We start from the raw sequence: 15,459 nt of genomic DNA, 5'->3' as shown, positions 1-15,459 counted from the left end.
AGAATATTTAAAGAAAACACAGCTTCTCTTCATGCACATAAACCATATAGCTATTTCTATTCAAACACTGGGTAATAGTCAGCAGTCCTAGTTCCTTAATCCATCCATCTCTTAATTCTATATTTAATTTAAAACTGTTCCTCATGTTGTTTGTTTAAAGATTTATTTAGGTTCACAGCGAAATTGAGGGGAAGATACAGAGAGTTCCTCCTGTCTACACACCTGCATACCTTCCCCCATTATGAACATCCCCCACCAGTTGGTACATTTGTTACAATAGATGAACCTACACTGACACATCATAATCACTTACAGTCCGGAGCTTACATCATGGTTCGCTCATGGTGTACATTCTAAGAATTTAGATAAATACATAATGACATGTATTCACTATTATAGTATCAGACTAAATGTTTTCACTGCTCTAAAAATCCTCTATGCTGTGCCTATTCATCTCGCTCTGCTAACTCCTGGAAACCACTGATCTTTTTATCCTTTTCCATAATTTTTCTCTTTCAACAATGTCATATAGATGGAATCATATAGTATCTAACCTTTTCAGATTGACTTCTTTCACTTAGTAATATGTCTTTAAGGTTCCACCATATTTTTCCATAGTTTAGCTGCTCATTGCATTTACATACTGAATAATATCACATTGCCTGGATATGTACCACAGTATATTTACCCACATCTGAACTGAACATTTTTCAAAAACTTATTTTTTTCATTTTCTCCTCAAATCCCCTTGGAATCTTTTCTTTGAAACCAATGCAAACTTCATTTTCCTTCCTCCAATTAATAAAGTATAATTTACACCTCAAATTAACTGGTAGTTAAGAAAGAAGAAATAATTCGCAGTGCACGAATTTTATAAGGGAGGCAAACTTGTCCGTGTATTTTTACTACAGATCTAAAAAAGCAGAGAAAAACATAAGCCAACCTAGTATACTGAGACATATATGTTAGGTTTACTAATTCTAGAGCTAAAAGCACATATCAATGATTAATATTCAGTAATAAATTCTATTTCCCACCTGTGCCACTTAATGCTGGTCTTCTGGATCCAAAAAGGCCACTGGTGCGCTGCGTTCCCTCATCTTGTTCAAATTCGCTATCTAGATTTGTAGATTATAAAATTAGATTGTTACTTTTAAGAAGTTTTTAAATTATGCGGTAAAAAGAAATAATCAAGCTAGAATGCCAAAAGTTAAAAGATGTGGGGTAAAATCATTAAAGTTCAATAGAAATCACAACGAATATTTTTCTAAGAATTGCAAAGGATTTCTCCATAATTTCTTTCAATTACAAATTACTTTCTCAAAATTTTATTAATATTATTTTATGAAAGAATTTAGAGCCAGTGCTACACCAAAATATAAGCAAAAATCACCTCCAAAAGTAGCACTGTTACTGCCCCAGAAACTTCACATTGTATCATCTCACTGTTTATTCTCCAGAATAGCAAGCACCCTTTGCTCCCACTGTTGCCAAATCAAACCTCACCAGTCCTGTACGGCAACCCTCCAGATCCCTGTACTTTTTAAAAAACTGACAACTAACTAATCTGCTACACATCTAGTAAACCATTATTACAAATTTATGTTTTTTGCTTCCAAAACCACTAATCGGTCCTCCTCTGTTAAGAGAGACATGTAATCCAACAGTGACTTTTGAAAACTATACCTTAGCCAAGGAGTGATGGCTGGGGAAATTTAAGGTAGGAAGCCACACTGGTGAAAGAAGGTATATCAGAACCACTAAAAAGGCCACCTATCTATAAGGTGAGCCACATTACCAAGTCTCTAAAATACTTAATAGCATGTAACATTAAAAATGGAGTCACAGAAGATTCGTATACCCCAATTTAACCAGTATACAATTACATATGTGTCTAAAAAATAATATTATGTACAACGTAGGTAACTGTGTATCAGCCACTGGGCTAAGCTATTCTCATATAATCCACGTAACCACCGTATGTGATAGGTATTATTTTTTTATCATTTCCTCCTTAATGAAGCACACCATCTGCAATCCACTACTAACTTGGACTTCCTAGACCAAATCCTCCACGGCAACCTCGGAAGCTACCTCTTCCACCTCTTCTGGATGACCCTGAAGCTTCTGAATCATTTCCATCTTGATAGCCTAAAAAATATTAAAACACACACATAGAACACCACAAAAATTAACAACAAAGAAATCGTGGGTACACAGTGGCCAAATTGAATTTAAGCTTTGGATAATTCAATGACTTTAAATAAATATTTTAAGGCATTAACAAGTACTAAAATGAAACACCATATTTGATTTATAAATGTTCAACTTTACTAACATAAGTAGAAATGGCTACAATTAAAAAAAAAACTGCTTGCTTTGGGAATCAAAAATAAAAATGATTAAAAGGAAAAAGTGTCACTTGTAACACACTGAAAGTTGCCACAATTGCACCATTAACCAGAACTGCACAACCCACAGGAGGATTAAATAAAGAAATGCTTATATTTGCTCCCTATAGAAAATAAACACCATATTCAAAACACGGATATGTAGTTACATACAAAGTCTGATCTCTTGTTATAAGCAATACATTTTTAATTCAATTGAATACCAAAAAAATCAGTAAAACAGTTCAGGTAAAATGTGATCCCACCTATGGCAGAATGAGATCAATTCAAAACCAAAATGCCAACTGGGTAGGACATTTTAAAAACTTAGATTGTTTATGAACTTCCAACTATTTATATTGATTAAAGGTAAAAATTCTATAATATTTCTTGGTACTTGGTACATACATTTTTAAAACCTATTTATAAAATGGGGCAGAACTAATTCAAAGTAGATTCATAGTTATGCATCTATTACCTTAACCTTGCAAAGCACACTTCAATCTAGTAACAATATATTTATCAATACTTACACCCACTATTTTATTCTAAATTATTTATTTGTGCCTCTTTATCTTTTAAACCTTGTCAGAATTTCTCTTCAAGAAAGTTTATCTTTTCCATCTGCTTTTCTTTTTTTTTAGTTATAAGTTATTTTCTTGTGTGTGTGTATAAATAAAAGAACATATAAAACCTATGTAAGTTTAAAATATAATGAAAACCTATAGGCCTACCACCCAGTTTAACACTAAACTGTTCCCAATATCTTTACTGCCCATGCATGTCTTCTACCCTATATTGTTTCTTCCATTCCCCGGAGAATTTTCCCCAACCCAATGTCTTGAATTGTTTTTCATTTCCTTGGTCTTATTTTAATGTTACCAACTATGTGCTTATCTTTATTAACATATTTACAGTTTATCTATTTCTATTTCATTTATGTCTGTTATCTTTTTTACTTCTTGAGTTTTTCTTTTTAAAATTAAGTTCAACACTAAGCTCACTAATTTCTATCCTAAATAGATGCATTTAAGACTATAAAATTTCCTTTAAAAGCTAGCTGCTTTAGCTATATCCCATAAGTTTTGATATGTTCTGTTTTTACTGTCACAGAGTTTTAAATATTTCATTAATTCCATCAAAAACATTATTCACAGACTGAGAAATTCAGTTTTCAACCCACAAGGGTTAGGCTTTTTGTTACTGATTTCTACTTTTATTGTACTTTAACAAGAAGATGTGGTCATAATATAAATTCTATGGTATATTTTGTGACTTCTTTTTGGCCTTAATAAATGGTCAAATTGTATGCATTTTCCATATGCTGGAAAATATGTAATTTATAATTTGGGGGTATATTATTTCAAATAGAAATATTAAATCAAACTTAGCAACTGGTATTCAAATCTTCTAGAGTTTTCTTCATTTCTGTTCTGCTTAGTCTATCAGTTTCTGAGAGAAAATGGTTTAAATCTAGGATTAAGAGTTTAACTAGAATTTGCAAATTTTTCTGATAATTACGTCTACTCTTGCTTTATATATGTTAGAGTCAAACCATGCTCAGAACTGTAATGTCTTCTCAGTGAGCATGTCTTTTAAGTAATTATCACTAATGTATGTGACTTAGAGTCTATTTTATCTTGTATTTCTATACCAGCTTCTTTTGGTTAATATTGGACTGACTTTTTTTCTCTTTATTTTCAGTTCTGCACTGACATATATTTACACGCATGATTACGATACAGATTTTTATTTCTATCTTATGTTTTATGTTTACTATTTTTCAATGCTTTTTATTCTCCTTTCTGTCCTATTAGATTTCCCCAAATGCCATATTTCATTTTATGCTTTTATTGATATCCTTTAATTTCACCATGAATATTTAAGAACTATTTAAATTATTTTTATCCTAGACTCTTTCCTACAAAGCCCTGTCCTTCTATGGGATTTCTTCCCCTAGTAACTTATACATTTTATTTTACCCTTTTTCTGATTATCCTTCTATTTCGCCATATTTAAGAAATATTAAATTAGTTTCAATTTATTCTCTTTCCTATTGAGCTGGCAAAAATCTTGTCTTTTCTTTGCTAGTATTTTAGTTCTTTCATGTTTCTAAACCCCCTAAATTAATCATCATTATTGCTAGCTTATACAGTCAACATTTATTTAGGTTTACCAATACATTTACCAATTTTAGAATTTTATTTAGTTATTTTGACTCATCTTTACTTTCTACTCCTTTCTTTCTATTCAGTTTCTTTCTTATTTATAGATGGTTTAGTAGTTCTTTAGTGGCCTGAAAGTACTAAGCATCATTTTTATCTGAATGATATTATTTCTCTTTGACACCTAAATTATATGAATATATCGATTTGGATTTAGAATTATTCTCCCTCAGCATTCTGAATTCTACTATATTCTGATCTCTACCTTTACAGGTGGATCTGGCTTTTTTTTCTTTTTCTCTAGTAGTTTTAAAGATGTCTCTATCTTTTGTAATATTGTAGTTTCAAAACATGCATAAAGGTGTGAATTGTTTTTAATTTCCTCAGAATTCTTGTACCTCTTTAACTCTGAAAAAGTCTCATCTATTTTCTTTAAATAGTCTCCTTTCTCCTCTTTCTCCTCCTCCAATTTTTCTGTTCTTTCCTCAGGAGATATTTAGTCACATGTTAGGATAACAGGACTTCTTAGTCTATTTTCCATATCTGTTAACAGCTTTCACGTGTTCCATTTCCAAATTTTGAGAATTTCCTCAGATCTGTCTTTGGAGTCATTTATTCCATTCATCTGCGTTTAATCTGTTTAATCCACCCATCATGTTTTAATCACTCTATTATTTTCTTTAAATTCAATGTGGTTCTTTTTCAAATCTACATGCTCAAAAAAAAAAGAAAAAAGAAAAAAAATCTACGTTCTCTGCTAAGCTATATGCCTCAGTATCTCTGATATCTATAGCTTAATGACTCCATACACAGCAGAAACTCAAATATTTAAATGAACATGCTCTTTTTTCTTCCAGAATTGGTGCCAATTCCAAGTTACATAAGGAGCTTAATAACTAGAGGTGAAAAGAACATAGATGTTATGTAGAACTGAAAAGTCTACACAGTCTTTTTGGCTGAAGGTAGGGGCAGAAATTCCACATATCCTACATCATCTTAAAAATAATGATCTGTGTTAAAAGGTAAAACACTGTAACAGATATAGATATATGAACTAGATCTATACTTTCAATATATAAATCTTAAAAAATGTTAAAGTCATAAAAAGGTATAATATTAAACTTTTATAAAAATATGAGTAGGAAGTATACACACCAATGTCAAAATAAGTCACCTCTTGGAAGGGGAAAATATAAAATATAAAGGAAGGATGGGTCATCTAATAATTCTGTAATTTTTTTCCATATATAAAATAAATATTCAGAACTTTTTCTGAGATATTGAACTATTTGAAAATTTACCCTTTAAATGTCTCTTTTCATAAAATAACATATTTTTAAATGGTGACATGAGTCTTGTGATGAGGTATAGTCTGCATTTCAGAAGAGAAAGCTGACAATTCTTTGCACTATTGAAGATTCTGGGTAACAATTGTCAGGAAAAAAATGAGTTTATAAATCATTTAAATTCAGTATAAAAGAAATGTAAATATCTTTTTTTTTTATTTTAAAAAAGTACTTACCACAAATTTAGCAAGGTCACTGAACCTTCAATATACAAAAGTCAATTATATTTCTATATACCAGCAACAAATGAAAATTTTTATAATATAGATCACTGACATCAGCAAATATGGCAAAGTAAGGAACTCAAAAATCTGTTACTCCAAAAAAGAAAAAAAATAGGCACAAAAATGTCAGAATTAACATTTTCAAACTCTGAAAAGTAAATATTTGCAGTTACCCAGTAAATGTATTTTTTTTTTAAGGCTGATATCAGTAAGAATAGTTAACTTCGTGGCATATTTTAACTTATTCCAGTCTCATAGCCTGGCAATTGCATATACCCAAAAAATGCAAAAACAGGGACTCAGATATCTGTATATGCATGTTCATAGGAGCACTATTCACAACAGCCGAAAAGCAGTAAAAATCCAAGTGTAAATCACCAGATGAATGGATAAGTAATATGTGGTACACACATACAGTGGAATATTATTTGGCCATAAAAAGGTAGTTCTGATACATGCTACAACCTGGATGAACATTGGAAATGTTATTCTAAGTAGATTAAACCAGACACAAAGGGGCAAATATTGTATTTCACTTGTATTAATTAGAATAAATAAATTTATAGAGAGCACAGAATAAAAGTTATCAGATACTGAGAGGAAGAAGGTATGTTTTGCTTAGTGGATAAAAGTTTCTGCTTGGATGATGAAAAAGTTTTGGAAATAAATACCAGTGACAACTGCACAAGCCTGTAAAGATTCTTAATGCCATTGAATTATAAACACTTATAAATAAAATGCCAAATTTTATGTTATAGTTATTTTACCACAGAAAAAGAGCAGAAAATTTCCCAAATTTGATTTAAAATATTAATCTATACATCCAAGAAACTTAATAAACGCCAACTTGGATAAATCTAAATAGAGTTGCACCTACACACATCAATATAAAACACAAAAAATGGTGCTAGGGCAACTGGATATCTACAAGCAAAAGAACTGATTTGTACCCTTACCTCATACCATATACAAAAATGAACTGAAAATTGATCAAAAACTTAAATGTAAGAGTGAAAGCTGTAAAATTCTTGGAAGGAAACAGGTGAAAATCTGCATCACCTTGGAAAAGGCAAAGGTTTTCTAGATATGACACCAAAAGCATCAGCAACGAGAGAATAAAATAAACTGAATTTCATTAAAATTTAAAACTTTTGTGTTTCAAAGACTATCATCAAGAAAGTGAAGACAATCCACAAAAAGGGAGAAAATATTTTCAAATCGTATATCTGATGACACTTGTATCATGAATACATAAAGAATTCTTAAAATATTAAAAAGACTATCCAGTTTTTTAAATGGGCAAAAGATCTGGCTAGATATTTCTTTAAAGAAGATATACAAATGGCCAATACACCCAGGAAAAGCTGCTCAACATCATAGCAATCAGCAAATGCAAATCAAAACCACAATGAAATACAACTTTACACCCACTAGTATGGCTACAATTAAGACAGACAGACAATAATAAGCACTGGCGAGGATGTGGAGAAACTGGAACTCTCATACATTGTGGGTGGAAATGTAAAATGGTGCAGCTGCTGTGAAAAACCATTTGACAGTTCTTCAAAAAGCTGAATATGAGAGTTACCATATAACTCGGAATTTCCACTCCAGAAAAATAAAAACATATGTCCACACGATACATATACACAAATGTTTACAGCAATATTAGTCATAATGGTCTAAAAGTGGAAACAACCCAATGTCCATCAGCTGATGAATAAACAGAATGTGGTATAGCTACACAATGGAATATTATTCAGCCATAACTGGGAATGAAGTATTATTACATGTTACAAAATGAATGACCCTTAAAAACATCATGCTAAGTGAAAGAAGTCAGACACAAAAGACCACATATTATATAATTTCATTAACATGACATATCCAGAGTTGGCAAATCCATAGCTATAGAAAGTAGGTTAGTGGCTGCCAGAGGATGTAGAGAGAGGGGACATTGGACTAATTGCTGATAGTCACAAGGTTTCTTCTGGGGGAAAGTGAAATGTTCCGAAATTAGATAGTGGAGATAGTCACACAACATAGTATCTATATTTAAAACCACTGAAGTATATACTTTAAAATGATGGAGTTTATATTATATATAGTATTAACTCAAAAAAACCATATGCACCACAAATACTCAAGTACAGAAAGATATATAAGGACTCTATAGTGAAAACTACAAAAAATGAGCTAGGAAAAATTAAAGACCTAAATAAATAAGGATATTCAGGGATTGGAAGACTTGATATTGTAAATAAAAAAATTCTTTCTGCCCAAATTAATCTACAGATTCAATACAATACAAGTAAAAATTCCATTAGGTTTTTTTCCCCCCTCTGGAAATACATAAGCTGATTGTAAAAATCATATGGAAATGCAAGAGATTAAGAAAAACCCAGGTAATCTTGAAGAACAACAAATCTGGAAGACTTACATAACCAGCTATCAGAACCTTCCTATAAAACTACAGTAACTGGCCTACATGATAGTACTGCAAAAAAAATAGAGAAGCTAACTAATGGAATGGAAATAAGTCCAGAAAAAGTTCCACATATATACTGCCACCTAATTTAGGACACAAGCAGCCCGGTAGTGTAGGGTGGGAGGAACAGTCTTTTCAATAAGTGATTCTGGATCAACTGGACATCCATACAGGAAAAAAATGTACCTTGATCCCTACCCTATACAATATACAAAAATTAATTCCAAATGAATTACAATCTGAACGTGGAAGCTAATAAGATAAAGTTTTAAAAGGAAAACAGAAGAGAATATTTTGATGACTTCAAAAGGAGCCAAGAGTTCTTGAACCAGGAAAATAAGCACTAACCGTAAAAAACAATACGGGTAAACTGGGCTTGATTAAAATGAATAACTTCCATTCATTAAAAGACTCCCAATATGAGTATTATGCAGAAGTTACTTGCACTATACTTGTCTATTTTCTCTAAGTTTTAAATGATTTACAAATAAAAGATAAAAATGAAGGCGCCCAACATAAAAGTGGACAAAGGACTTGAACAGGCATCACACAAAAGATGATGTCCGAATAGATAATGGACATATGAAGCACTACACATTTCAACAGTCCATCAAAGAAATGCAAATGAAAACTACAATAGGATACACCACCACACTCTTAGCAAAATGGTTAAAATGAAAGAAAAAGAAAATACCAGATACTGGTGAGGATGTGGGAATGTACCTTAGTATATCTACTTTGAAAACATTTGACAATAGCTATTAAAATCAAAAATATACACATCTGTGACCCAGTAAATCTACTTCTGAATATATACTAATGTCACTAAAAAAAAGTACTAGAATGTTCACAGCAGCAGTTTAAAAATAGCTCAAAAAAAAAATTCAAGTACCCACCATTAGCAGAACAGTAAAACAAAAACATACTATGTATATAGCAATGATAATGCTCTACGATTGCAATCAACAATATGAATGAATCTCACAAATACATTAATCAGAAGCTGAACACAAAAGAGTATATATTGTATGATTCTATTTATGTTAAGTACAAAAACAGACAAAATTAATCTATGCTACTAGGAATCAGAATAGAGGTTAACTTTGAGGAGATGGCTAGTGAGTGAAATGAGCTTAAAAGGGGCTTTTATAGTGCTAATAATTTCTAGTTCTTGATCTGGATGCTTGTGAACACATTGACCCCTGATGTGTTCAGTTAGTGAAAAATCACTGAGCTACGTACATTTATGATATGTGTACCTGTCTAATGCTATATTATGACGTACTTCAATATACACTTATATTTACAAACATACTGAGATTTACTGAGTGACCACCATGTGCAAATTTCCTACTCTCAAATGTATATAGCTACAATGAAAAGCAATCAAGGAAACCCTTAAAAATGACTGTGACCTTGCTAGTCACCCCATACTAGTCAATAAGATAGAATCAAGCACATAGAACAGCAACTGGCTATTGACTTCCTCACTTAAATATGAACTAAACTGATTTTAATAAAATGTAATAGTAAGGAAGATATTTACTGTTCTGCAGCAAACAACCAAAAATTTAATAAAAGCAATGTTTTACATACATTAAGTGTCAAAAACTGTTTGTTACAAGGGAGAGAAAAGGAATGCTAACAGTCATCTGTTTTTTTTCCTTAGCTAAATTTTCTCCCCATCATTATACAGCCCCCTGCAATTAAAAAGATTCAATTTATGAGACAAATAGCCACATCTCATTCACCACCAAATTTGACCCACTTTACATCCCTAACAAGGCTATACTAAAATCAACAGCAAGTTTTACTTTCACATGGGAAAGTCTGTTATTTGATGAACTAACCATCTAATAAGCAAGGGAAAAAGATGTCAATTTGCAGCAAAAATACTGATGTATCTGAGTTCTATGTAGTTCCAAACAATAAATTCTTTCATCATAAGTAGATCTGTACTCTGTAGCAATTTTATGGTAAGTTCACTACAGTTTTTTAGGCTTTTTGTTGTTGCTATTTTAACATTTCTGCCTCTAAAGAATCAAGAATTAAGCATGACAATTTTTATGCCATCTCCCACCAACTTCATTAGAGGCAAGATTAGCAGAGTACGGTAAAGTGGTGCTAGACTTGAACAATAAGTAATCTACAATTTCTTCCCTCCCCCACATCTCCAGTGGTGTCCTGTTCAGAGACAAAAACATCTGTGACTGACCAAGATTCACACAGTCTCGCTTCTGTACTTTACAGCACATTCTAGAGACCTTGTGTAGGGGAAAAAAAAAAAGAAAACAGTGATAGCAGAAAGTGAAAAGTTAGAACTCTTACTGAATACTCATCCAAGTACTAACAACATAAAACATAAGCCAAAGTATTTTTCTTCAAGGTTTTTGCCACCAGAATTTTTCTTTCTTTCATCTCTTCTGAGATCAGTTTTGTCAGTTTATTTGTATAGCAACAACAAATTGTTCCAAAAGGTAGTCCTTACCTCCTCTCTTGGAAAACCCTCTGTTCCGTGTTTGATTATCTTCACAGTCATTATTAGCCTCTTAAATAAAAATTTAACATGTGAATAGCATCTAAATAATTAACTTTAAAGATGTAATATCTAAAAAATTACACTACATCACTTGTATATCTGAAACTAAGTCAACTGTAATTGAAAAATAAAGATTAATTTAAAAATTATTTTTAAAATAAAAATCAGTCACAAGATTGAATTAGTAAGAAAAATATATTTTCATAAGAAAATATAAACAATTCTTGAAATAATTTTAACAGAAATATAAAGACATTCAGTCAATTCCCTATACAAATCACCTAATATAGCTAAATATTAAATAAATGTATAATGAAGAACCCACTATTTGCCAAATGCTAGGCACAAGTCAAAAATAAGAATTTCATAAACGTCAATTTGACTAAAAATGGTTTCAGAAATAGCTAAACTATTAAACTAGGCAAGTGGTTCTCAAATGTGGTCCACAGACCACTAGAAACACATGACTATTCTTTTTATGTCATTATTATTTCTGTAATTTGGCTCTTTAATAAACCCAAGACATTCATGTTTTTTCCTAAATATATGCAAACTTTTCCACATTCATGATAATAAAAAAACTGGGGGATATCCTGGTTTTTCTGTTTTTAATGACATTATCGAGTAACATTACCAGGGTTTCTAATAGGCCTGAAGATCATTACACTGAAGGCTGCCTAAGAAGTATCTGGTAAGTTGATTAAAAATAAATTCCCCAGAGATGTTTATTTTGAAAGTGTAAAGTGATAGCAAGGAATAAATTATTTTTCAAAATTAAAAAATTATGTTATTAATATAGGTTTTAGTAATAACTTTAAGCTTTCTAGACTATTCCAACAAAGCCACATTTGGGAAATACACAGACGGTTTCAAGGGATCTTTGTATATGTCATTAATGTTCAATATATGAGAACTTTAAATCACAGTGATGACATCAAATAGCTAAACATCTCAGAAGCTGTCAGTTAAGTCTCTGTGCAAAAGTACTAACCTACTTAACAATTAATATTATTTACAATGAAACACCCAGAGCTCTTGTTGCAGGTGCCTATTTGATCAGAAGTCAACTGACAAACATTCCTACAAAGCCATCTATTATCAAGACAATTTTCTAAGAAGCAGGATTTAATACTACAAGGGGCTGAACAGGAAAGAATGAATTTTGGAAAGAAGGGTTAGCCCTGGAATAATGATAATGATAGCTAGCATTTATTGCTTTATAGAAGAAAAACCTATGAATTAATTGGGGACCTGGTTAGAAGAGGTCTCACATTATCTTTAGCCAATTATTCCGCTAAAACAAACCTATATTGATTTTGACTATATTAGGGATTGATATAAGTTAATGACATTAGGAGAAGCTGGATGAAGGGCACAATTACATTAGAAGAAGGGTAAAGGAAACCCTCTGTACTGTTTTTGCAACTTCATTTGTCTTAAACTATTTCAAAATAAAAAATTTATATATATAAAAAGAATCTCTGTAAAGTTAGAAAATAAAGCCAAGCACAACAAAAATGAGATAATGATCCCAAGACTAGTTATAACCAACTAATTATGTAAAAATAATAGTAAGATAACTTAGTGTCGGACACTGTTCTAAATGAATTATATGTATCAGCTTTTTAAATCCTCACAAAAACCTTGTGAGGTGAGTAACATCCTCATTTTACAAATGGAGAAAATTAAATACAGAGAAGTTTAATATGTTCTTCAAAAATATATAACCGACAGGAAGAGGAGGAAGATCTGGGTCTCAAATCTAGGGTATCCAACTCCAAAATCTAAACTCCTTATCACTACACTATACTAGCCAGGGGAAAGTAGACTGGAGGGAAAATAGCAACCACAAAACACGCCATCCATTTGTGTGTGGAGTAAAAGCTTTTGTCATTATATCAAAACCTACTCCTAGGCTCACCAACAACAATTGTGAGAATGAAAGAATTCAATCCTCATTTTTTTTTTTAATTTTAGGGGGACAAAAATGAGATTAGAAGAAAGTAGACCAAAAGAAAGAAAGCAGAGCATTTTGGAAAAAAGTTCTCTCATGTATAGTGAGAAAATGATATTGTGTTCAAAAGCACTCTGCCACTGAAAGAAGTCAGTTGGGGAGGAAGGTCTTTAAGTGGAAATGATCTTGAATATTAATTGATTAAAAACTAGAAATTAGGTCAAGTAAAAATAGAAAAGGATTAAAATGATGATGTTTTTCTTCGCTGAAATATTAGCTCTATGTTATATATGTTTTCACTCGAATGGGACAGGAGAACAAGCAGGGAGAAGCTGGGAGACTGAGACTGACAACAATTTGGGCAGAACAGTCTTATTTTATATGTTAAAACTCTACCTTATTCCAAAAGGGTTTAAGGAGATCAAGTCTGTTTGGTTTTGATTTTAAGAATCACTATTAAGAGTATAAGATCAACTCCAAATACTTATTGAAAATAGATGGCATTTACTGTTTACCATAATTGTGTCTGGTACTAAACTTCCTGCTTTTATATGCATCATGCATTCTCATTTAGTCTACCTAACCACCTATTAAAATGGATGCCTCCATTCTACAGAATAGGAAATCTGTGGCTCTGAGAAATTAAGCAACTTGCTCCAAGTTATTAAGGTAGCAGAGAAGAAACATGAAACAAAGTCTGGTACTCCAAAGTGCATTATGTTTTAAAGATTCCACATATCAGCAGTTATCAAACAAAAAAGGTATCAGAATCACCAGGGATGCTTTTTTAATACAAGTTCCAAGGCCTCACCCAAATTACTCAATCATGCTCTCCTGAGAAAGCTAACGATTGTAACCTATCTGTTGGTAATATTATTCTCATTATTCTCTGTACTCCTCCAAACCAGTGTCAGTACCTTTGACAGAAATGTCTTTGATTTCATTCTATATTCTCATGAATCTTTTTCCACTGTCAAGACTTATTTGAATCTGAAAAAGGGCCCACATATCCCAAAATGTATTTATATTGGAAGTGTAATTTTGATTCTTGACTTGCTCTTTCTAATATCACCTTTTTCGTACAGTAGCACAGCATTCAAAAGTTGCACCTTATAGATTAACTAAGGCATGTAGCAACAGGCCAAATCAGGATGCCTGAATCCTTAGCTAAGGCTCTGGCTATAGCTGCTTTATAAAATTGGGTTTCAATAAATTAGAATTGGAACAGACTAAGATACTTAATCCTAGTTTCTCTTTAGCATGTACTGTAGACATTAAATTATAAAAGTCACTAAAAAAAACACTAACTTACCTCTCCAGAAACCAGAGCTATCACCTTCTTCAAACTTGTTATTTGAAAAACCTATACAAAATATAAAATTAAACTTGCAAATTTCTGAAAACAATAATTACCTGAACCTCTGTAGTGTTAAAAAGAAAACCAAAAATCTTACAAAGACTACTAGTTATGATGCCTTTTTAAAATAGGATAAACCACATACAACTTTATATGTAAATAATGAATATGAACTAATATAGACTGTATTACAATTTATGCCTTGTATCAATTTATTAAGGTTAAATGTCAATGAATGTTATATTACCTCTTATATCATATATTCCTCTATCCATACATGAGCAAAACTGGGTATATGTCAATATAATCACTAATACTTCCTATTCAAAGTATGAACATTTTTTAAATTTTACAAATTAACTCAATCTCTTCATCTGCCAAAGGACAGTACAACTAAATCATAATCCAATATTCAGTAATTTTTCCCTTCTCAGTAAAGAAAATACTACTCAGCAAAAAAAAAACTTTTTTGTTTATAAAAAAATTTTTAATCTTTCATCAAACTCTGCTTTCAAATTTCTCATTTAATAAAAATCTGTGTCTAGATTTATGTATCTGGAGTATACAGATTTGCCTCTAAAATTAATTTTAAAAGCATTCATTGGTAATATTTCATAAAATTTTTAAATGTTGAGTCTTAATCAAATGATCTTTAGTGCAGAGATATTCAGAGATATTCATTGTCAATATAGGATGCCTGTCAATCAGTATTTAACCTAAATTATAAAATATTAAATTATGGTTTCTGTAACAGAGATTAATCTATTACTATTTGACAGATGTTACATTTACATACAAAATGTATACATATCAAATCACTTAACATCTCAGGTTTAACCAAAATCTAACACCCCCCTTCCAGCATAAAACTCCATGAAGATTTAATACACAATTATCACATAAAAGTAAGTACCCTATGGCCTTGATATATGATTAAATGACAAAAAAAGTTTTTTCTTGAGCAGATATATAATTTCAAAATAAAGATAATTTCTA

General features: G+C 31.3%; 1 protein-coding gene across 1 annotated transcript in view; it reads right to left on the bottom strand.

Annotated features, from left to right (window-relative positions):
• Positions 1–15,459, bottom strand: part of DDX4 (DEAD-box helicase 4) — a 48,852-nt gene that overhangs the window by 17,874 nt on the left and 15,519 nt on the right. Inside the window, exons 5-8 of the mRNA XM_006912487.1 lie at positions 14,419–14,469; positions 11,102–11,161; positions 2,050–2,151; positions 1,038–1,118 (exon numbers count right to left, since the gene is read on the bottom strand). Coding sequence (XP_006912549.1) covers positions 1,038–1,118; positions 2,050–2,151; positions 11,102–11,161; positions 14,419–14,469 — 294 coding nt within the window. The remainder of the gene's footprint in view (positions 1–1,037; positions 1,119–2,049; positions 2,152–11,101; positions 11,162–14,418; positions 14,470–15,459) is intronic.

The sequence above is a fragment of the Pteropus alecto genome, unplaced genomic scaffold (assembly GCF_000325575.1).
Source record: "Pteropus alecto unplaced genomic scaffold, ASM32557v1 scaffold73, whole genome shotgun sequence".
Lineage (NCBI taxonomy): Eukaryota > Metazoa > Chordata > Mammalia > Chiroptera > Pteropodidae > Pteropus > Pteropus alecto.
This window is presented reverse-complemented; position numbering and strand designations above follow the sequence as displayed.